Source organism: Strix aluco, chromosome 1 (assembly GCF_031877795.1).
Source record: "Strix aluco isolate bStrAlu1 chromosome 1, bStrAlu1.hap1, whole genome shotgun sequence".
In the NCBI taxonomy this organism is placed as follows: Eukaryota; Metazoa; Chordata; class Aves; order Strigiformes; family Strigidae; genus Strix; species Strix aluco.
Genome location: NC_133931.1, coordinates 152,295,895 through 152,320,197, shown reverse-complemented (window position 1 = coordinate 152,320,197; position 24,303 = coordinate 152,295,895). Strand labels below are relative to the sequence as shown.

The 24,303-nt window shown below is 42.6% G+C and overlaps 1 protein-coding gene across 6 annotated transcripts in view; it reads left to right on the top strand.

Moving 5' to 3' along the window:
- LARS2 (leucyl-tRNA synthetase 2, mitochondrial) overlaps positions 1–24,303 on the top strand; it is a 145,655-nt gene that overhangs the window by 35,334 nt on the left and 86,018 nt on the right. Inside the window, exons 2-3 of one of the 6 annotated variants that reach the window (XM_074840562.1) lie at positions 794–886; positions 22,875–23,125. In XM_074840562.1, the coding sequence (XP_074696663.1) occupies positions 22,892–23,125 (234 nt within the window). In that variant the 5' untranslated portion in view covers positions 794–886; positions 22,875–22,891. Of the gene's footprint in view, positions 1–793; positions 887–8,752; positions 8,771–19,481; positions 19,585–20,069; positions 20,162–20,197; positions 20,632–22,874; positions 23,126–24,303 lie in introns of those variants that run through there. The other 5 variants (XM_074840588.1, XM_074840571.1, XM_074840553.1 and 2 more) reach the window with 5 other exon arrangements.

The window sequence follows — 24,303 nt, the reverse complement described above, 5'->3', positions numbered from 1 at the left end:
ATGCAACACCTGGGCTAATACTTTGTTTTCAACTGCAGTGGTCATGCTTGGTACTCTTCATTCCTACTCTTCATGAGTTTGTAGTTATCAAGCAATATTAAAAGGTAAATACAAAAGCCTTTTACACCAGCATTATAGTCCTGATCTCTCAGGACAGTCAAAACCTCAGTTTTATTTCTCTGCTACTTTTTTTTCTCAACTTGTTTGCACAATTTTTTTTTTCTAGAATATCCTTACAGCAAAGGCTAATCTGAAAGACTTTTGTTCATCGAGCATTGCCTTTCACTAATAAGCATATCCTATTAGAGCTGTAGTGTTCCTCTCTGGTTGTTTGATTGCCCATCGATGAAAGCTTGTAGCTGGTCCACTCAGCTTGAATAAGGTGAAAATGGACAGAGGACTCTTCAAGACCCTGTTCTTCTGCTGTCTTGCAAGATAATTTAGAGCTAGTAATTCGCAAAAAAACTAGCTTTAATTTTGTCTCATTACTACAATGGTTCAAGAAGGGAAAGAAACCAGAGGGCATCTAGCTGTGCCAGTGAAGAAACATCTCTGTGATTAGTGAGCAACTTGTTCATTAATTCCCAGTTCAAAACAATGTTTTCATTATCCTATTTTGCTTCTGCAGCCGCAACTAGCTTAAGAAAGATTGAGCTGTTTATGTGCAACTTAAAATGGATGTCCGAGCCATTGCTTTTTTAAATAATTGCTTTGTATTGCTGACTGATTTTCTACTAATCAGGCACAGTTACTTAAATGATGCTGTGATATTCACACTTTGTCTTCTGTTCAGTTCCAGGAAATTTGTCTCATGAGGATTAGACATGCTGCCATCTGCAATACAGACATTTCTATCAGCGGATATGACCAGGAAAACCTACTGTTTGTGAGTAATTTCTTCTAAAAATAAGCACTGTCTCTTAAAAGTGAAATGGGAGAGTGACATGTAGCTTTAAAGCTATTCTTCTAGTTAGTAGCAGAAAATAACCCACATCTGTGACTATTCTGTAAGGCAAATACCTTGGGCATGGAGCGAGGTGCTAATTCTCTCCCAGCCCAAACGCAGACTCTGAACCTCCATCCCACAACAGTGCTGGAGGAAGGAAGGATTCAAGGGTCTCCAGCCAATGGTTCCAGCTCCATTCACTTCTAGGGGGGTGCGGACCTCCCTTTTGTTCACACTGTGGAGAGGAACTGCAATAGCAAGGGACAGGGGAAGGGCACGGATACCCAAGCTGCTGCGATGGGAAGGGAAAGCTAGCATGGGTCAGATTAAGGGGCAGGATCAGACCACCTGTTTATCCCATAGGACCAACCTGGGCAGGTACCAAAGCTTGCATACATCCTCTGAAGGGCACAACACACCTTCTTTTGCAAACTGCTAACCGAGGGAGTAAATCAGAGCTTGCCATCAGTAAAGTAATATATGACAACTCTTCTTGTCTCCTTCTTAGCACTAGGTCTTTTGTGCCACCAAGAGACAATTAAATTGACAACAAATTCTTAATATGCTTGCTCTAATGACAGGATTTTCGTCACTCCTAGCTGCACCCCTGCTTTAGCTTCAGACAGGGTTGTTACCTTTGTAAATACTGCTCAGGCAGTAATGCATTAGGCACAAACAGTAACTGCCAGTTATCATCCTTTCCCACAAAGCCACAGGGGGAGGAGATTTTTGTCCCCTCTGTTAGAGACAGGCCATAAAAAGATCACAGATTCAGTCCCTGGCACAATTGAGAGGGCAGAGACCAGTGGCCAGGAGGCAGGGGGCAGAAATGGGGCAGGAACCTCTTAGAAAGGCAATGAAAAGGTCAACTAGTTATAGTCTGTGAAAACAATAACCAGTAAATAGGCCACCATTTAACACCCTACTTCTATGTTTGTACTTAAGTCATTAAGTCTCAGTGTGACCAATGAAAGCCTTCATTTGCAGAAGTACTTAGTTTCTGGTTTGTCTGAGGGAAACAACTTTAGAGGTTTTTTCAGGCTCCTGTTTGGTTTTAAGGCAGGACCAACCTTGTCTGTAAAAACAACGGCTTTCTAACAGGGGCACCAAAAATATCTGGCAACTTTGACTTCCAGATCAGAGAAATAATCGCTAGGGACACTGCAAACAGAGGAAACATCTTCCCACGCCCTGTGGCTCCCTGTCCCATTGGCAAGAGTTCAAGGACAGTCCATTATCCACCCTTGGTCAGGAGTCAGTGGGGCATTTCTGGAGTCTTGTACTTGGAAAAAAAATCCATGGAAAAAAAATAATCTTCTTGTAGTCTTAGCTAATGGGGTGAACACAACGTGAAGCACTCCTCTGCTTTCTGAGAGTAGGACTCATACAGACTGAACCAATTTCTGTCTTCCAAACTGCGATGCTTACCCATATGCATCTCCTAGAGCCAAGCTAGTAAACAAATAGGGAAAACTTTTTGCACCAGGACTCTAAGCGAAGCAGAGGGGAGTCTGCTGAGCAGAGGCAACCACAGAGCCAGCCGAGACGCACTGTCCTGGTGCATTACCTGTGCTCTGCTGCAGGCACAGCACCCTCCAGGCAATTCCACTGATGAATGGGCTTAAGGGGCACATTTTTGTGGGTATGAGCATGAGATGGCAGAATCTGAGCTTTTAAATTAGTCTGATTTCAGATAGTTTTGGTCTGGGAAGTTTTTTGTAACTTGCCCAAGCTACAAAAGGCATGAAAGCAACAGGAATTTAGCTGGAGAGCATAATCTGGAGAGCACATAGATGATGCAGTACAGGAAAGAGTTGGGAGAAATTTGTGGAAAATTATCATACGAAAATGATTGGTTGTCAAAAAGAATTTCTTTACAAAGTGATGAACTAATCGAAGAAAGTGGTAAGAAATCCTGGCCGCTTGGACCCTACAATTACTCCGGGTGAAGAGAGAAACAGTCTGCACTGACTGGACCTGTTCTTCCTCCCAAAAGCCAGAGCTCTGGGGCAGATCTTTAAGAAATATTTTACAGCACAGCTCACTGTGCAGCCTGCAGGCTGAGGCCAGTTGTGTGGCCATTTCTGTCCCTAATGGCCTGATCCACTCCAGCCCATGTAAATCAGTGAGAAATATTCTCACAGGAAACTGGTGTCTTGAAAAAGGCCCTGAAATACAGCAGATAAATCAGCAGCAGTGTTGGCATTGCATAAAGGGCAGGGTGAATAATAATAGCAACAAAGAACTCCCAGCATCCAGAAAGCGTGGCAGAGGTTAGGCCCTGCCACCAAGACAGTTGTTCAGAAGAGACTGAAATGTTTTGAAGGAAAGCTCAGAAGGGCAATCATGCAGGGAGCTACTAAAGGGCTCTGTTTCAGCTGCAGCCCCCGGGTGCTAGGCGCTGCCAGAGGATGCTGTCACAGAGCATGGCCTCTTCAGCACTTCTTCGTGTGTCTCCAAGCATGCCCATCCCATAGTCCACCGCCCCTTGCAGGTGGTTCAGTCCATACTGGTGGGCTGCAAAAACTGAAGCCTGCTCCCCTGCAGCCTGTTAAAAGGTGCCTCCAGCATCCTGCATTCTGGCCAACTCTTGATCCCCTCTCCGGCAGCCACCTCAGCCATTTTCAGCTCAGTGAGTGACTCCTTTTTCTATGGAAATTCAAGCCTGGAGCTGGAAGCTCCCACCATCCAACCTCACCCTCCATACTGCTGTTGCAGCACATTGCCAGCACCTCCCTTGCAGACCCCTGCCATGTTCCCACTGGCCACTGCATTCCCAGCAAATTCTCCCTGCACCCCTTCAGGGAAGCCTTAGGGCAACACATTACCACAGCTACCTTCACTGTGCACTGGCGCCTTGGACTCTGGACAGACTGCAATACTCTCAAAAGTATCTGTTCTTCAATGGATTATTTTTGAATTTCTTCAACAATTAATTCTTTGTCTGTACCCTGACTCATTGAGTCTGTACCTCTCAAGTAATGCATGCTAATGATCATCTGCTCTGGATTTTACAGCTAGTAGTGGTGAAAGATGAAAGTCCAATATTGCCTATTATACTGGGGCTACATTCAGATATTAAAAAAAAAGCAACCCTCCAAGATGACATCTGTTGTAGCCAAAGTTCATATATTCCTTCATGAAAATTCAACTACATTTGCAATAGATGGAGGATGATTCATGCTTAAATATACAGCTGAATGCCACTCAAAATTCTCTTTTTTCCCTAGTCCTTGCTGTTCTGCGAGTCCAGCCAGAGAGGAACTATGATCAGTGCTAACAAATCTCTGTTTTCTCACCTTGCCCTTCAGCATTTCATCAGAGGTAACAGTAAAAGCTGGTTGCTCTTTTGACATCATGCAAATAGCATTCCCTTGCTCTCTTCTCCTCTCTCCAGCCTGCTTTATCTTTCACTGCTCAGCAAATCTTCACATGAAGCTAATGTTTAGCTGCAGAAATGAAGTGTATGGAGAATATGCTTGAATACAGAACGTAACAGGACTGTCACTGAATGGCCCTTTTTGGAGAAACTGGCCCCATTTCAGTGGTTAGCAAACAGCTGCCTCCCAGCTGAGATTGATCAGCTAAAGAGAAGGTGATACAAAATCTAGCAAAAGCGATAGAGCGCTGTGAAAACTGGAGGGCTTCTTTCTGGCTGTACTCTGGAAGTGCCCAAGCCTGGGCATTTACATCCCAGCGAAGGATGCCTGGGTGTGTATGAGTATCAGACCTGCTTCCAGCAGCTCCCACTGGGAAGAAATGGGCCCCTGCAGTGAAGGGATGACGCTGCTGAGTGCCAACTAGAAGAAAGCAAAGCTGAAGCCCTGAGACAAGTGCCCAGATTGATGTCTGGCACAGACTCCTGTATCGCTGAGCTGCAGAAGTAGATCAGAAACTTAAGAGAGAGACTGTAGCATTTCTATCCAAGTAGCAAGTACTTCCTTGGATGATCCTCGATTTACAGCTGCTGAGCGTCTTCTCCTTTCTCTTGGTCACTTCTGTTCCTTGGTCACTTTGGCTAACATCCAAAGCCAAACTGGGTCTCCTGCTCCACCTGTGCAATGCCTCCGGCTGAGGTGGAAGCTGGAGAGATGGATCATGGGAGAGGGTAGGGTGCTACAGCAGCCATTGCTATCTTCCTTTCTGAATGCCTGCAGTAGCAAAGTGAGGTGGGACCGTCCTTCCATGGACTCATGGCTCCGTTACGTGTTTCTGATGACTACAATTTGTCGTAATTCAGAACAAAGTGATTGCAGTTTTGTGGGGGAAGATTAGCCTGCTAAGATGCCGGCACACCTCCAAAGCAGCCATAGCTGAATTGTCAATAAGTTGGTGGCATGTGGCACCAGGTTGCAGGAATGAGACAGGGAACATGATATCCGTGTAGGTACCCTACAGAAACCATGGAAGAAAAAAAATGGTGCTGGGACCCCACAGACAGGAGAGCCAATGGAGAAAAGAATGCAGACATGGAAACCACTGCCCAGGGGAGTCTGGGGCTGAGCTATGTTTTGCACAATACAAACTTCTAACATCTTGCTTACGTCACCAGTTAAACAGGAGGTTTTGTCTACCAGAAGCAAAGAGGCACTACCAAACGTCTGGTTTTTTTCTTACTATTATATCATTCAGCTTTCATGTGCCCAGGAGCTTCACAGCAGGGAGGATGCCTGAGCGGGGATTCTGTGAGGTTCCAGCCCGGGATTGCGGTGGTGAGGGAGGCCATGTCAAATACGTCACACCAGGCAAGGGAAGCAGGATGCCAGCCAGGAACCATGAAGACTACTTTGAAGTCCGTTTTTGGGGTTTTTTTTTTCCTTCTTTCATGTCTCAGAATGTTCTGACTTCCGAGGTTTTTATGATTGCTCTAGTAATTGAATGATTCTCTGTGGGAATAAAAATGTTATTTACGAAAATTCCTTGCAAAAAAGCGACAATTAACTACCAGCAATTTTTGTAATGCGCACTGCAATCATAGCTACCAGAGTGCTGATTAAAACCAAGGGCCACCCCTGCAGATACATGGGGAAAATCACTCATGGTCTCTTGCAAATTGCAATTTCACATGCTGGCAACCCACCAAAGCGCCCTGGCTCAGGCCTGGCCAATAAGAGCATGGAAACAGCTTTTTCATGTTTTTCTCTACTAAAGCTTGGTGTTAATGGAACAGGGTGTTCCAATAACCTTTTAAAAGGTTGGACTAATTCAGTTGTTTGGGTTTGCGAGAGCTGAGATGCATTAGTCCGGTTATTGGGTAATAAGTGAAGGGAGGCGGCATAGAGGGGAGCGGGGCAGTGGTTGAACGTGTTTTCACGTGTCACTTGGTATAAAAAGACAAATGAGCTGACCAGTGGGGAATTTGCTTGCTGACAAGGGACCAATGGACACCCGCAAAGTTGTTGTCTCTCCCTGGCATCACCAGTCCCTGAGCCAGGCTGCACCTGCGCATCTCCGGTACTATCATCCTGCGATGAGAGGGATATGTAGGGATGAATAATTCAGCTGCAAATCAGCTCTCCGACTGCACTGCATTTTTTTCTGGATTGCTATTTTTAATTTAGATACTCCCACATGTGCGTGTGGTGGATTAGAGACATATGAGAAATAAGAGAAGGTGGCTGATGCAGGCAGGTAACAGAGCCTGGGGGTGGTGAAGGTTGAACAAGCGCTGGTCTAGACCAGGTCCGGTACCACCTTCTTGTCAAGGGCAGCATGGGGCTGAGCACCTCTGAGTCCTACGTACTTCAGTGGGAGCTGAACGTGCTCAGCACTGCTTGCTTAGATTTACACCCCTGTGTTGGCAATCACAAAGAAACAGTGGAGGTGCCTGTACAGTTATAGCTGGGGCTGGATGTCAGGGGATCTGGATTCAGTTTTGAGGACTGCTACTTATCTCTTTTGCACAAAACTTGTAAATCCTCTCTCTTGTAGTTCCAGATACATTAGTGGGAAAATCATTACCACTGCTCCCTTTGGTCTGCCCCACCTAGTTATAATGTCTGGAGAGGAAACCATCGCTGCTTGTGTATAGCTATAGAAGATAACTCATGGGGAAGCCTCTTCTGTTGTAAGGTGGCATCTTCCTATCATATATTTTAATCACGAACTTCAGAAAGAGTGTTATCAAAATGGTTTAAGAGAAGAAAGGTTTTAGCTGCAGCAGCTCAAGAAGGAAGTGAGGGACGATAGGAAACAATGGGACAGAAAAGCTGTCGATTTGGGCAAAAGCAAAACTATCATTACATGCTCATCTTTGTGAGAATCCAGATTTCCAGAAGAGTCTGGCTGGCATTTTGATTTGTACACTAGTTCCTACAGATTATAAAACCAAAGATCAAAGCATAAAGGCAATCCTGTCATGTCTGAGGATCTCTTTTTCCCCTTACTGTGTATACAGTGTTTTCCAATAAATTACTTCAGATGAGACCTAATACTAATAATAACTGCTTTTACAAAGTCTAGACTGCTTTTGCAAATCCCTGGCTGGTAAAAGCATTCATGTGTTCCTGCGGACTCAAGGAAAGCTTTGCAATTTAGAGTAGTTCACTCTATTCTTGTTAAATTATAGAGAGTCTCAACTCTTCAGCTGTAAGTGACTGGATATGGGGAGTCTCTTAAAAATGAGATGAGAGGGAAGCAAGTATTTGAAACCCAAAAGTGAAATAACTAATGTGAGAACATCCCATAGACTACTGCCAGGGTTGGGGAAAGTATCCATGTTTCTGAGGCATGGTGCACTGTGCTACCTCTTCTCAGCATCTAAATAAAGGGCTGTATGTAAGAAAAGTCCTTTGCTTCTTTCTCTATTTCTTGATCTTTGTGATCAAGAAAATTCTGGACCTATTGCTTAACGGCTCAATTCTAGGTCAGGAAAATCTGCTGCTGCTCCCAAATTTTTGGGGAAAAGAAGAGAACTAGAAAAGGAATCTGTAGGCATGAAGAAGCCAACATTCTTCACAACAGAAATTTCATGACTAATGATTCACAAAGCCTGGTGGTGAGTTTTTACCATGTGATATCCAGGAGACTGGAACAAAAACCACTCTCAGTTACACTCAGTTCAGAAATAGGTCATTAGTCAACCAGCTAAATGTCTAATAAGCTCCGTTTATCATGCACCTTTGGCCTCCAGACTTCTCCTGGGAAAACAGTGAGCACCAACAAGTACACACCACATGGTGGCTTCTCACACCAACATTTTACAATGAGTAGCTACAATTTTAAAACACAAAACAAGCCAGACAAAGGTTTCTCTTTCTTTCCTAAAACATGAATTTAATCTCCAAAAACTACACTTGCCTGCAGCCCCCAAACAGCAAGCTACAGCACTGAAATGGAGTCTGGCTTGAGATACAGAACCCTTGGAGGCATTAAGGCAGGAACGGATTGGTTTATATCACTGGAAAGCCAAGACTGTCTACTTTCCTAGGGGATATAAAGCATTCAGTTTGCAGCTGGTACTTCACAAGATACTGAGACATAGCACTGCCCCAGAATTAGCTTTTGCATATGCACTGCAGACCATTTTAGTTTCTAAATTTTATCAAAAAATTAATTACTTCTCTCTAATGGCATGTCTCAAGGCATGATGCAGACTTTTTATACACCTTTTTACCCACATAATTCTCAGTCACTCCTTCCAGATTTTTGGAAAGTTGTTGAATGTATTTTTTTCTTTCTAGTTGGTCTCCAATTTTGCTGAAGCTCAGATGGATAGAGCGACAGCCACTAACCAGCGTTCAACCTGTGAATAAGCTGTAGTACAGTCACTCGGTAGACTTCTGTCAGGAAAACACTGACATCTGATTTCCTGCCAGCAATTTGGTAAGTCATAGACTTCTAACAGCCTGTGGTAACCATCTCCCAACACAACTGTGCAGCCAGTGTCTGTGCTGGCTCCTAGCTCCAGGCTCCCCCAGCACACAGAGAGGTTCCCTGAAACTCCACTACATTAGGAAGATATTTTGGAGACATCACTCAGCACTTCGTCAGCATCAGTCCAGGTCATGGAACTCTCTCAGCACGCCAACATACATTTGTGACACTGGGTGTACAGGGGTACCACCACTCGTGCATGCAGTGCCATGGCTCCCCAGCGTCCTCTGAGTCCCAGCATGTCCTGCAGTCCAGAAACTGCTGCTGAATGACTGTCCACAGTGTCCTGAGAGAAGCATCCTGTGTGGGATTAACACCTCAGCTGCAAGCAGGCAAGCATGGGAGAAGCCCTTAGGATGAAGAGAAATGAGGAGTACTTCAATGGAAGCCTGAAACTGAGTGAGAAGTACTCCTCAATTTTTCTGTATACAAATGATGGGCCATTTTTTCTCCACATACAGCAAAGCACTCAATAAAGAACAGGCAGTAAAAATCCTGGACAGGCCTTAAGAAATCTTAGCACTGAATTCATGTAAAAGCAGTGCTAATGTGGGCTGGGGATTCTAGGTGTCAAGCTACCTTCTAATCTTAACTCCTCCAGTGGGCTTTTGAATGTTAAAGAGTAGAAAACAATATTTAAATTAGCATAAGGTTAACAGTATAAGTATTGGGTTTGCAAAACACATGTAAAAACTGCAAACATTACATGCGCTGCTTAGACTTGGGTATGTTAACAGGAAAAATTACATCCAAAAAAACCTTTAGAACTAAGAATCAAAAGTAGGAATCCGACTGTATGGGCTGTATATACAGAGTATCTGAATCGTGTTTTGGTATTTTGTTCACTTCATGCAAATTATTTTTCACAAGTTCAAGCTGAACTAAAAAAAACAAAAAAAAAAAAGTAGAATTTGGCTACTGAAGCAACCCTGTACTTCTCATGTAGGACACGATGACAGGACACACAGACAGGTCACCTCAGCATCCCTGTGGGTCTGTATAGCTAGAAGCAAAACTTGCCTTGAATTCCAGAATGTAACTTGGCATTGTTGAGTTTATTTATGGCAACAGAATCTAAAATGAGCTGTACTCTCCAAAGAGACACTCTCAACTGTTAAAAGTTGCACTCATGTAAAAAGTCTTACATTGTTGAAATATAACTACTTAACTTTTGAAATATATTTTCTTTTTTTTTTTTAGATATATCGTCTAAATCTCAGACATCTTCTATTAAGAAGCAAGATACTCCACTTTCTTAGACAGTTTTTGTGACATCTTTTCCTATAATTTCAGCTACAAAGAGGAAATGAGTGGCAGGTTTTATAACATCAAATCCTGAAAATGAGGTGTTAATTGGTATTTAGGAATTGCAGTCCAGAGCATTCAATCATCCTATTAGTTATCTAATTATTGGCAAGCAAGAGGATTTCTATCTAGTACCAATGGATCTGAATAGCATATGCATTACAGCTAACAAGACCATTCTGAGTAATGGACTTCATATCTCCATAGTCTATGTGGCATTAAATATATCTGTTTGATAGCCACATTAAAAAATTAATAAAAATAGCAAAAAAAAGGACTAAAGTTAAATCATAGTAGATGATCATTAGGAAAGACTGACAGACTTCAAACAGCATCCACAATGCTTTACCAATCCTGTTTTTCTTCCTTTCCAAAGAAAATTAAATTAAAAATTCCTTTAACAGGACTCAGAGCTGAAAATAGTGCTAATGAAGAATGTAAGGTATCTGCAACTGCATGAGACAGCAGGGGATCATAACAGCGTCATAACTTTCCCAGCTGTAATATATGCAGTATCCTAAAGCAGTGCAATAGTCTCCCTGCTGGACTGTGAGCAGGCTTCCTCCCTACCCTGTGCATACCAACCCTGACATAGTGGCTTGCTGGGTCCAGTATCTAGTTGCTCTTGTGCTGGTCCTGCTTGGACTCCCCCAGTTAAACAGCCTTCACCATTCCCAGATCTGATCTGAACCCTTTCTGGGTCCTGGGGCTCCCAGCCCAGCAGTTGTTTCCCCCCTCTGCTTCACTATTGGGCTGAGAGTCTGACTTCTGACAGCAGGTTATTAGCAACTTCACTCCTATTAAGACCTTCCCATTGACCATCTCTTGCGTTTGCTGATGATGGAGTCCTTACTGTGTCAGTAGAGAGCAGCATACAGATCTGGACAAAACATCACACTCAATGTTTCATGAAATTTCTCAGGCTCAATTTATCAAGCTGTTCTTATGCACTGTTGGCTTTTCTGCAGATTTTCCTCCCTGTCCTGGCATCACGAGAAGCAGCAGATTGGTAAAAGAACATAAAATATTAATTTTATAATGCAGAGATGTCCTGCAGCTTTCACATCTTCACAACAGTCCATCAAGCCCACAGGGCACAGCTGAGCGAGGTGTTGACAAAAGCTATCCTTAGGGGAGGCCAGCTCCTTTCTTTGGCTCTTTCTGTAGTCAACAGAGAGAGCAGGGGTCTGACTTAGGTACCCTGTGTTGCCACTGGATGAACTTTCTCCTTGAGTGCAAAGCCTTCCTCAGCTAAAGCAGGCCCTGGTGAACACTGTCCCCAGCCCCATGCCCAAGGTGGGCTTCACAGGCGTCCCACACACGGCTCCTCACTGGCCCAGGACAAAGAGACCCACACAATCTGGCTACCTTAGGTATAAAATGGGCATAATGTCCTGGCACAAGAAAACAGTCTGCTTGTCCTTTGCAGCACTACCTGCTTTATCACCCCAACAGCAAGTAGCTGCCACAGCTCAACTGTAAAAAAATGCTGATAAGGAACAGCGTTGAGTCACTATCCATGACCATCATTCCTGGGCTTAGGTCATTCTTGAGTGAACAAGTGATTTTCTTACAGTGAAGTATGAATGAAGGTATATCCTGTGCTGAAATTGCATGTGCTTTGCTTAAATCTGGTTTTTGGGACAGGAAGGCACGAAACATCCTCTCCTGCCCGTCACTAGCAAGTCATTTCAATGGGAGTAAAGAATGCTGAGTGAGCTTATCCGGTACATCTGGTACGCCTGCAAGCCATGCAGGCAGTTTTGCTGAAAAATGTGCAGAAGAACCCTCCCCCTGTCGAAATGTAAATTTTAATTTTTATTAAAGCATAATGAGTTTCGAAAGGGGAGCAGAAAGTGATTTACAGAAATGCCAACTTTGCATTACATCTATGAGACCTTCAGGTTTCCCACTGTACTGTAGGACAGATAGCACAGCTGTATCTGCCTTACTTTGCAAGCTAATTGCTAGCAAGCAAGGCTCCCATTTTAAATATTACTTCACAAGGTAATTTAGAATTTTTCCAGGGAAATAAGGATTTGGGTGACCAGTTACAGTATTTCAGGAGGCCACCTGCATTACCAAACGTAGACCAGACCCTGGCTCTCCACAGAGATCATGCCACATCTTCTTTTCTGTTAATGGGTTGAATTTTGTCCTAAAAGTTGCCAGAGTTATTGGAGGGGGGAGGCTGTTTCCGCTCCTCTGGAAAGTTGTTTGAGGACCTCTCTCATCCATCAGTGAGAACCTGCTCTTGCTTTCCAGTCTAAATGTAATATGATTACTTGGGGTTTTTTATTCTTTTCCTTAAATAGCTCTTCTCTGGTCCTCTTAGAAAGAAATCAGTATCCTACCATAGCCTTTATTTTTCAGACTAAGCAGCACTTTATGTCATCTCTCATATGACATGCTTTATGGTACCTCTGCACTTGTTGCAGAAGAATTCATCTTTCTTAGAGAAATGTGACAGCAGTTGTGTTGCAGACCTGCATTCATCCATGCCTCTACAATGAAACTTTCTCTTTCTGCTGGAAATACCTTGTCTGATGTATGCTATGAGCACGTACGCCTTCTTCATGGCTTCATCCTATGGTCGATTCATAGTCACCATAGTCATTGTCTACAACACCCAGAGTTCTCTCCACCCGAGTCATCTCTTGTCTCCCTTAGAGAAGAAATTCCTCATTAACTCTGAAGTGCACGCCCTGACATTCTGTTCTAATCAAACACTTCTTTCCATTTATCTCCCTGTCAGAGTCAGAAAGGTTTTAATACATGATAGTCTTCTTCCATGTTAGCAATGTCCCTTCATCTTTAGATTTCAAGAGCACGCTGACTTCATAAACTAATATACTTAATGAAAATATTACCAGCACTGGTCCTAAAATTGACCCTTGAGGAACTCACAGTAACTTGCTTCTTGGCTCTTCTCTTTTCCATCTCTTCCTCTGCCCTTTCCCATCAGTCAGTTCTTCCCCACCCTTCATGCCCTCTGTTAACCTCCATCTTCTTTTACTTCATTAATATTTTCCCATTTAGGAGTGTTTCAAGTGCTTTGCTAAGGTCCAAATGAGATTTACCACATTTTCTATTTTGAAAAATCCATTATCTCATTTAAGGAAAGCTATCAGATTATTCTGGCACCATGTTCCTCTGTTAAACCCAGGCTCCTTTCATCTTGTTTTCTGTTTAACTAGAAAGACTAATTTAATCATTCTTTCTCCTTTGGTAATTATACTGTGTGTAGAAATACAGAAAAAAAAAAAAAGAGTTAGATCATGTTTGCTTTCATCTGGGGCATATTTATATGTATGTATATAAAACACGCATATATGTATGCGTATGTGCACTTTTGTTATGTGTTTACATATATATACACAGACAACATATACACATACATGTAACTATGTGTATACAACAGCTTCCAAGCTGCACTGAGCTTTTTAGTAAATATTAGCATCTTAACTTTTCCATACAGTAAAGATCAAGTAACGCTCATTAATTTTAAGACTTGCAGATATTTTCCTCCTATTCTACTCCAGTTCTTCTGGAGCCAGCTGACAGCCAGCTGACAGCCAACAAGACAAACCCAGTGTGCAGGATGATGTTACCCAGCACTCAAACTGTTTCCTGCTGTCAGATATCATTACAAAGTTTAAGTGCAATCTGGTTGTTGGATGATTGCAGTGATGAAGTATGGCCGTCAGTGTAAAAAGCTGGTTTAGTAGTCACAGTGAATGGAAAATATCCATTCACCACTTACTTTAAATATGAAGGCCTAGTTCTTAATGAAAGAAACATCATCACATGACAAGGGTTTAATTAATGGGTGTTTGTCTTGTTATTGGTTCTTGTCTGACATGGTAGCACACACTTTTGTAATACAAAAATGTACTGTGAAAGAAGGTGAGGAAGAGGGGCACAGCGCCTCCTGTAAGGTGGCTGTCCAGATGGATGATCTTCTCCCCCACATATGTATAGAGGGTATGTACCGTATCAGCATGGCAGCCTTCACTAATGGCCTCAAGCAGCTGGAATCGCCTGCCTCTTGGCACACAACTGACCCACCATCCCAAATGACAGGCTTCGAGAAAGAGAGGAGAATGAAAACCCAGGTTTCCAAAATTTGCATTCCTAGCTGTAATAAGGAGACATAACATTCCCAAACGCATCTGAGTTGCGGATAGCGTAATGACAATATGGTGTCACCATAACCAGAGTCCACCAGTTTGTGAGGACTGGGCTCTTAGCCCTGTGGCTGTAAATTCAAAACTTTAAACAGTCTTACAAACAGCTTTTTTTCCAGATTAAAAGCAAGAAATGTAGAGCTTTGACTGCTGCAAAGGGGTAATTTTGCTCACCACTGTGTATAACTAGTTCCAAGCAACAGCAAAATTGTGCTAGTGAATTAGAAGATGGCCAAGATGAAAATACAGCACAGATTGCTTTGCTTAAAAACTGGACTGTTGATGAAAGGCAAAATAGTGAAGGTACATTCATTCTGATAACTTCTCCCCACCTGTGTGCTCACACCTACTCACAAACTTCAGTCTGAATCAGTAAGAAGCTGCTGTCACAGACACCGGTCTGATACCTTTGTGTGGTACATCGAGGATGTGCATTTTAGGTTAAATGCACCTCTCTGCAAACACCCAACACAACACAGGTGCTGCACAAAATCCCCTCGGAATAAGACTCACCTAGGACTCAAAATGGACTCAGCGCCATGACCCAGCTCTAGGCTTAGGGACCAACATCAACCTGCTAAAACAGCACTGATAAATATGATTCCACTAAGTCTGGATCTCGCACATTTTCAAAAACCTTCTGTATCTTTCAGTGGTTTAATGAGTGGCACAGGGACAGGCACAGGTTCATGGATTTTCCAACCAGACAGGGCCATCCTGCTCACTGAGCACAGACCCCCGGATGGTGGGGGGGAAATTGTTGGCTTCTTAATTTAGCTGATCTCTTCTTCCATTGACACATTGTGTGAGTTCTTCATTTTGCAAAACCAAGGAATAACAAACCTGTGCTGGTTTGGATGACAAGAACCTCCTCTGTCACCCAGGCCAGTTCCTGGCTGGAGCGGGTGTCAACCATTTCATGTAATACCCATTATAAGCAGGTTAAGCTCCACCCCTAGTGATGTGACCAGCCTTGCTCAAATCCATACCCTTCTATCCCAAACGTATAACTCTACCTCTTCTACCTGTTTCAAGAGTTTATTCTTCCATTACCACAATATTTCAGTGCTTTTAAAATAAAATCTGCAAAAATGAAGCTTCTGTTGATCTTCATGGGGTCACTCAGAATCCTTACCCTTGAGATCTAGGCTTGAATGGTGGACATGGCTTTGAGAAGTTATTTTTTTAAATTTAGTCTATTAATTTCTTGCTTTTTTATATTCTCAAGTGTATTCTTCACATCCCTGCAATCCAATCACCTGCATTTTTTAATCTGACCTTGTGTTTTAAAGCAAAACCACTAAATACATGTATATGTAAACAAAGGCAAAATGAAACTCAGAAGCAAAAGCCACTCTCAAGGAGTTTAATGGAAAAAAACAAGCAACTCTTTAATTACATGAAATGGGGCTGGGATCTGAAGTATGCAGGCAATAAAAATTATTTTGTATTCCAAATGCTGGGTTTTAATCCTCTTTTTGTAGGAGGCTGGAAAAATACTAGTCATGTTGTTGATGTAGGAGCAAAAGAGCAATGCCAGGAAACACAAGCATCAATTCTGGTAACTATCAGCAAAGGCAAAATTATACTTGTACGGAAATCTGGGAAGCATGTCTATTTAAGTGACAGGCAACTGGGGTACTTCTGCACACTTCCCAAACAGGAACTAATGAATTAACTAACTACTTAATCATCTCCAGGCTCTGGCTTAACAAAAATGCTAACAAACAAGTTAGTGTAAAGTCTAAAAAAGGAAATAGGGGAATATCAGCCTTACGGAAAACAGTTTAGTACCAAGGTTATTATTAAGGTAAATACAAATGTCATTATATCATTAATTTCCCATAATGAAAGGAGACTCAGTAAACAGTCCAGGTTAACAAGTAAAACCCACAGAGGGAAGCTGGGGATCATGGGAGAGTGGGGTAGGTCCCCTGTCTGGAAAAGTCTGAGGATGTCGTGTATTCATCCCGTTACAATACACCCCACCATTTTTGGGGTTCATAGTCTGATATTTTGGCTTAAGCCCCTGGCACATCTGAATGCTCTTGAATATAGAAATTAAAAGAAGAAAGCAGAGGCATAGTAGCCTCAAAGCCCTCTGTAATTTTCAGCCGTATATCAAGCTCCCTCTCATTTAGAAACAGTGTAATTGCCCCTGATCATTTTCTCTGACTCTTTTTCCACTTGTCATATATATAGCAGGTGAATTACCTTCCTTTCACAACCTGGCCAACTTTCCACCCATCCAATCATGCAGACAGGGCACAGCAAACAGGAAAATCTGACCTCCTGTTGCTGGAAGAGGAAAATATCTCAGAGAGGTTAGCTGACTTGGATGAGACCACAGAAGAAAGTCAGTATCAGATTTTGGAGGAAAGCTTTGGTGTGCTTTTGGCTGTCCTCTTCATATCATGGGACAATCATTCATTGTCATTTCTAGCACTTATTGCTGACATGGGATCTCAGTGTTTTTAAAACGATGATGCCAAACAGTTAGTGCTTAATAGATAGGCAACTCACCACTATTCTTACCATGAATAAGCCAATAAACAAGCTCAAATGCCAAGTAACAGTGTATATCTGCATTGGTTTTGATCCTCATGGATTATCATACTACTCAAAACACCTATGTTCTTCTTTCTTTCTGAGTATGCTTCTGGATGGTCTCAGTTTTTCTCACCTAGTTTTAATTTCTGTTTATAGGTAATCTTGCACCTTGTTTAGCTTCATCTGATACTGGCTGCCTTCTTCACTATTAGAATCCAGACAGCACAATAAGCTTCAATAAAATTAATGCGAAAGTGACACAAATTAAGAGTTCAATATATTCTCAGAGTAAGTTCCCAGTAGTATCTTGACAGAAGTCATCTTCTACATGTCCTGAAGTTACACACAATTTAAATTTGTGTCAAATGTTCTTGGCTTGTTTTTGTTAGCAGCTAATCAAAATCATACCAGCAAGTCCTCCCAGTATTCTGGAATAATAGAAAATGGTATTATTTGTTTTTTAATTTGTTTTTTGTTTTTTTGGAAATAGTGGGTGCAAAGTGGCACCTATAGCCAAGACCTGGCACAACACTGTGCCTCAATGCATTTATAAACCCCTCTGGCAATACCCATTTCAGCCTTATCACAAGCTACGTCTAACTTTACCCAAGCCTGGTTTGAGCTGTTTCATAATATGGCGAACAGAGAAGTGCTGGTGGCTCCACGTGGGCCCAAACCTAAGTGCTCCCGAGGTATGGCAGGTCTGCATTTGTGTATAGCATCCACCTAACTTCCTTGGAAGCATTTAAGATTGTGATTAATTTAGTATTATCTAAACAGATTATCCTCAGCTTCAAGCAAATGAAATACATAAGTAGATTGTCAGGATGAGAAAGCAATATTTTAGTGAAATGAATGGATTAAAAAGATAAGACAAAGGTCTGACTACTCAATCAACTATAATCTTGATGGCAGGCCTTGAGAAATATAGGTCAATATGTTTAACATTAAATACTTCAACAGTCCAGAGATTGAAATTTATTTTAAAAACCGTAATTCTGAATTTGAGGCAGTGATTGAACTTTCAAAATGTTTTCAAGACAACATAAGACAATTCTCTTGTTATTTTGCTACCTCTGCTTACTCTGAGCTCTACCGTGTTGTCTCCAGTTGAGGTGACACACAAAGTAAAGAGGTTTTCATTTGCAAGCAAGGACAGCCAGTTCTTCCACATCAGGTCCCTTCTCTTTGGAAGTGGGAAACTCCTAGGTTCTTGAGCTGAACCCAACAGGAATCACAAATCACAGCTGTGAGCTTAACAGCCCGCCATACAAATGAAAACAAACTTCAACAAGGGTTCATCTTAATAGGCCAGGCAGGGGTTGGATACACTTCTCGCTCACCTGTCTTTCCTTAGCAGGCTGTAACCCTTGCAGAGCGCAAGGAGCGAGCAGGGACACAAGCCCTCAAATGGCACCATGTGAATCAGGAGAGTGCCAGGGCCAGGGCCAGTGTGAGGGAAATCATCCTTTGAGGTGAAAGTATGTCCCAGCCAGTCATGACCTCTCCTTATCCTGGGGAAGGGTCTCAGCCAAGGACTGCACTGCCTGTCCCCCCATACCACAAAATGCCCTGTCCTCTCCCAGCCCAGCAGCTCAGAGAGAAATATGGAATAGGAAGGCCTGTTAGACCAAAGTCACCATCACTTGCTGAAAGGGACATCAAGAGGAAAGCAAATTAAAATTATGCACACAGTCCTGATGAAACTGTGCTAGTTTATAAGCAAGGTAAGCATCAGAGCTGCTCTCAGTTAATTTTTGCAGTGAAAAGGTTAAATTTTAAGCATACTTGACAGGTACACACAACCAAGCAGAAAGCTTATCTCGGTAAATACTTATTTTTAGACATATAAGAAGCCCCTATCTCTAGAGTACAAAAAGGTTCACAGCCCTATAGGCATTGCATTGCATAAACAGAATGTGTTGGTTTAAACTCCACTGGAAACACAACAGTGAAGAAAAAAGTTTAAAAATTAAAAAAATCAACATTTTCCAGCAGCAAAAGCACACAGTCCACAGGAAAAATAAAAAAGATGTATTTTTTGTTCTTTGGAGGCTACTAGAAGCTACTTGCGGTAATTGAAAACAACTCTGAACTGTACAATGTTGACAACAGGGTAAGATGTTGTTTTCCAGCCAGAGGTAGAATTAATTATGCTGCTTTAGATTGGTTTTATGGACTTCTGCTTTTTTTTCGCATTAGTCCAAAAGACATCACAAAACAACTATTGGCTTTATTTCAGAATTTGACTCTCAAAAAATAAATTACAGAAGGGAAATAAAATTATTGAAGACAAAATGCTACCGAAATCTAGCCCTAAGCTATATGGTCACTTTAGAGTATCTGTGTATGCTGTGAACAATATTAAACAAACACTGTGCAATTTATACAGAGATTCAATCCTGGTTAATCTAACCCTTTTATTTACTGTTGATCTTCTCGGTTTGCATGTTAAGTATCTGAAATACAGTGATCCGGTGACAAATTCAGCCTCACGTTGCCCAGCACAAGATCCTTCAGACCCTTAGGAGTGCTCTTACATGTTCCTCGTGTGACTACCGTGCTTTTCATCCTCTGTCCTCCTCATCCAACACCTACTGAAACATCTGCACGACTGAGGGGCCAAGGACTTCACTGCTACCAAGCTGCCTTTCCCCGAGGCAAAGACTGCGATCTTAGTAGACCCTTGTAACATATAAACCCAGCGTATGTCTATCTGAGGTGAGGTGCTCTCTGGCCTTCTAAAACGCATGCGGGTACCTAAAACCCATTAATTAGAACGGTCGCTACTGATGTCTAGTAGGTTAGTAACCGTTTATCACTGTTGAAATTCAGTTTTTGCCCTACATTTTGGAAGGAGACTTTCAATGCGGGCTCTGAGGGGATGCCGCCTAAGCAGGCACAGCACCCGGGGGGGCTTCGCGAAGGGCTGCCGTGTCAGAGGGCCGCGCTTCCCTCCCCTTCTGCGGGGCTCGGAAACACGGGAGATATCCCGCAGGATTTTTCGGCTTTCGGGCCGTTTGGTCCCGGCTGAGGGGCTGAGGCTCGGCTGGGCTGCAACCGCCCGCGACCCGCCCGTCCGCCGGCCGAGGCACCACCGCCCCCCGCCCCCCCCTCGTTAGAACCCGCCCCCGGCCGGGGGCCGGCGCGGCGCGGCGCGTGCGCAAGAGGCGGCGCGGAGGCGGCACATGCGCCGTACCGGCCGCCCGCGCCGGAAACGAGGCCAAGATGGCGGCGCCCAGGGCGAGGAGCGGGAGCTGAGGGCGGGTGAGGCGCGGCAGCGGGCTCCCGCGCGCAGGTAACGGTCCCCCGGCGGCGGGCGCGGGGCTCGCCTCCTGCCAGCTACAAGGGCTCTAACTGCCGCCTGTCTCCGCTCTTCCTCACGATCACCCCCCCGGGCGGCCTTTGCCTCCGGCGCCTGCAGCCGTGCGCCCTCTGCGCATCCCCTCGCCCGCGCCGTCAGTGTCGCTGTCCTCGCCCTGCCGCTGCCGGCGGGGCAGCCCCTCGCAGCCGGCTCTGTCAGCGGCCCCGTGCCCCGCAGCAGCCCGCCCCGGGTCTACCGCCCCACCGTCACCGCTCTCCCGCTCGCTCTTTCCCGCCGAGGGAGCTGCCTGCCCCCGTGCCTGCTTCTCTGGCAGCGGCTCACCCCCGCAGGGCTTCTGCTAATTAACTGCAGGGAAGAAAAACGTAGGGTGGTTTTTGTTGGCTTTTTAAAATCCAAATTTAAATCGCAGGGAAAGGAAGGAATTTGCCTGCCTCACTTGCAGGGTGAGTGAAATGTGCTGGCCCTTACCAAGCAATTTTCAGTACCTTAATGTAGTGAAGGCCACCTCTCCTGTGTGCTTATTGCACCTTTCCAAAGCAGGGGCTCAGCCTTTGTTCCTCCGTCAGTCCAGCCCCTTCCTCCCTTCTTGGCACACCTGCCTGAGTTGGACAGTTTGGGCTTGTAACATGCTCCTTCGAAGACCCACCCAGCACTGGGCTGGGGTGCCCTTAACCGGGGTGGGGCAGGGCACCCTTCTTGTTCTAGTCCCATGAGCACAAGCCTGAAAAGGCAAAAGCACTTAGAGCCACCTCTTTTGCATTTGGTTATCCCCTGTGCTACGTGTCCTTGCTTGGCCTGTCCTTGCTTGGCCCATCGTGTGACTTGCTGATCATCATGTCTTGTGCACGAGGGGGTCTGGGAGCAGGGAGGCCGTAGAAATCTTTCTTATCCAGTCTGTGTGTTTAAATGAGCTTTGGTCTAATGCTGTGTGACCCAGGCTGCCACCCCTTTCCCACTGACATCCACCGCTCTGACCCCTGCTCGTGTGACCTGTAGAGCCTGAGGTCACCGGAATGTGCCCTGGCAGACGTGACATTGGCACGTCTTGAGCTGTGCGCAGGCGTGGGGTCTAACTTGTGTCTTTTCTGTCTCCCTTCAATGAAGGATTCCCATGTGCATAGCTGCTGTGTTTTAAAATGTGTATTTTGCAAATCAGCAATGCTGGAAGTGTCCTGCCCTAAGGAAGTGCTCCTTTCTGTTGTAAAATAAATTGAAGTAATAGAAATAAGACATAAGTAATAAGGAAATAATAAAAATAAGCAAACCTGTGAAGTAGTGAAATGTTCTTGGTAATTTTGAGTTGAGTGAGTAAGTGTGTAAGGTTATTGAGGGGGAGAAATTAGGTGTTTCCTGAGTAACTTCTGTGCACCTGCACCAGGAATCCTGAGTTCAGTCCTGGATTTATTATTATTACAAATGAGAGAGATTTTAGAAATTAGCAACAAAAAATTCAGCGTACCGTCATGATGTATGTAAATGAGAAAATGTTTAAAAGAGCCTGCTTGATAAGTAAGAGAGAAAAGGTGCAATTCTGTAGATATGTGGTGAGACAGGCAATGAGGGCTTGTGTATGCACATGTGGTGAATGTTAAGGAACTATACCTCCCACTAGCTTACTGGGGACCTAATTTAGGTGGTATAGCGATTATTTCTACTGATAATGTTGTTATCGTATGGGGAAATACATAAATAAAACTGTCTTATACAGAGTTTCTCTGCACAGAGATTTTATTCATGTAACTGCAAGAAAAATCATGAACTGACTGAAATAGCTTGGTACAACAGTATAGGCCAAAACTTGAAAAAAAAATCAACCATAGAAGGTAGGAAATATTGATGTAAATAAAGAAGTTTTTTAAAAAAAGGAATTGGGGGTGAAGATGAGGAAGAAATCTTAGAATAGGGTTTTTTTTAATGCCATATTTTCTACTGTAGGAAGTAAAATCAGTAAATATCTCATTGAGGCCAATCCCAAATGTGCGGACTATTTGATCTTTCTCACATCTGCGTAGTTTTATTTTAGAAGTCTCACTCTAAAGCATAAGAGGAGTTCTTTTAACTGAATTTTTAGTTGAAAGAGAACTGGATTGCTTTACTTGCTTGACTTCTTAAATTATATCTTGTCTGAACAGTGTAAGTTTCTCATGCAGTTCTTGCAGGAAACTGTACTGACGAGGAAGCCCGTAGCAAAATAGTCAATTTAGAATGTCTAGTTGAAATCTACTAATTATAGTCATCCTCCCCCATCTCTTTTCAGTGATGACAAATTCAGTAGTTTTACAGGATAATTTCATCCAACTTCCTCTTCTCCCTTTTTCATTCTGAATTTTTACTAACACCATGTTAGCCATCTTTTTCTGTTCAGGCAGTTGAGCTTCTTGAACCTTCAACTGACTAATCCTCCCTTTATGGGAGATAGAATGCAAGAATTTTATCTTACTAGAGGAGGAATCGAACAGAACAGTTTTGTTCCGTGCAAGGACCACAGTTAAGCTCTCTTGGCTAAAAAATAAATGCTTTTATAATTCAGACCCATGGGAATAAAATGCAAGTACTGTGGAAAACAGCCAAGCAATCTAAATCAAGCTAAGATATGTTTCATAGCTACCAAATTTCTGTATAATCATAATAACCATTGAATTCCTGTTATATTGTAGACTGAAATACATATTTTTGTCTTTTTCAGGTATCATAACCTTAAGAATGCAGTCAGTTTGTCAGAGAGTTGGCCCTTGTTCTTCATGCTTGAAGAGACAACTAAATGGCTTCCTGGGATTAATTAAATGGCAGAGAAGACTGGTTCCTGCTTGTGTCAGAACTATTTACAGTGAGACGGGGAAATGGGAAAAAAGCTATGGGTTGGAGACAAGAAAAAGAGTTGAAAATTGGTGGCTCCCAAGAATAAAGGATCAGTTCTGCAGAATTTCAGAAACTGATGTAAGCATTTTGAGAAATTTGGAAATTACATGTTCAATATTTTTGTTTTCTCAAAATGAAATTAATTGAAACTTACTTAGTACAGTTGGCTTATAATGATGAGATATATATTACATTTCAGGGGAAAATACTTCGTGTGATGGTAGATTATTAGAAACAGTTGATGAAGTAGGTGGAAAAAGAATAATAAAAAAAAATCTTGAGGAAAAACACAGTGATAAGCAAAGCATGAACTTGTAAATTTAGGAAGTGTTTACATAATCAATTCTTTCTTTGTATATTATACCATGTTTAGGAATTAATTATTTAAAGCATTGAAAGAAATATCTTCTACATTCATAACTTTTGTAAACAATTTTCTCAGGATCTTCCTCCCAATGGTTATAAGAAATCTATTACACTACACACTGTGACTCATTAAAATCTATGTTAAGGGAAGATGATTTTTTAAGAATATTTTCTGGTTTATAGTGTCAGGAATAACGAGTGACTTGCAGAAAAAAAAGTTTTCCCATGCAATAAAAGATCTTGAAAAAATGGTAATCTCGGTCTCTGACTCTTTTTGCCTTCACAATTATGCTCAGTCATATAGGTATAAAAACATTTCTGTGCCCCTTCACATTTGTTCTTCTTTCCTAAAATGTGTCCCCTCTCCAACAAAAAATTGATTCTATGCAAGTGTTGAAAAGAGAAAAGAGGCTTGCATTTTCTGAGGAAGAAAACTGAGATGCATACATATATCAGGGAAAGCAGTAATTCAGGCTTGTGCCTTTAATATCTGTCAATATGTGTATACACAGGTGTCATATATCATACATATACTAAGTTATAAATTGTATTTTTAATAATATTTTTTGTTTTGTCCTTACAGTTGAAGTAGATTTAATAACATTTTGAGAGGCAAATAGTATATAGTGCTGCAATGAAGTATTCAGATTATTTCTAATCTTACTGTTACTGGACAAAAGTGATAAAGAAGTATTATTTGATAAATATGAATAGAGTTTTGTTCAGAATAGTAAAAGCTGCCCATAATTTTTTTCCCCATTATTAACATAAGAAAAATAATGTAGGAATTTATCAAGCATGTATCAGTGATAAATTCAATGGTAATCAGGATGTATTAGGAATAATTTGTGTGAGAGAGATAATGTTTGATTTCTTCATAACTTTTGTCA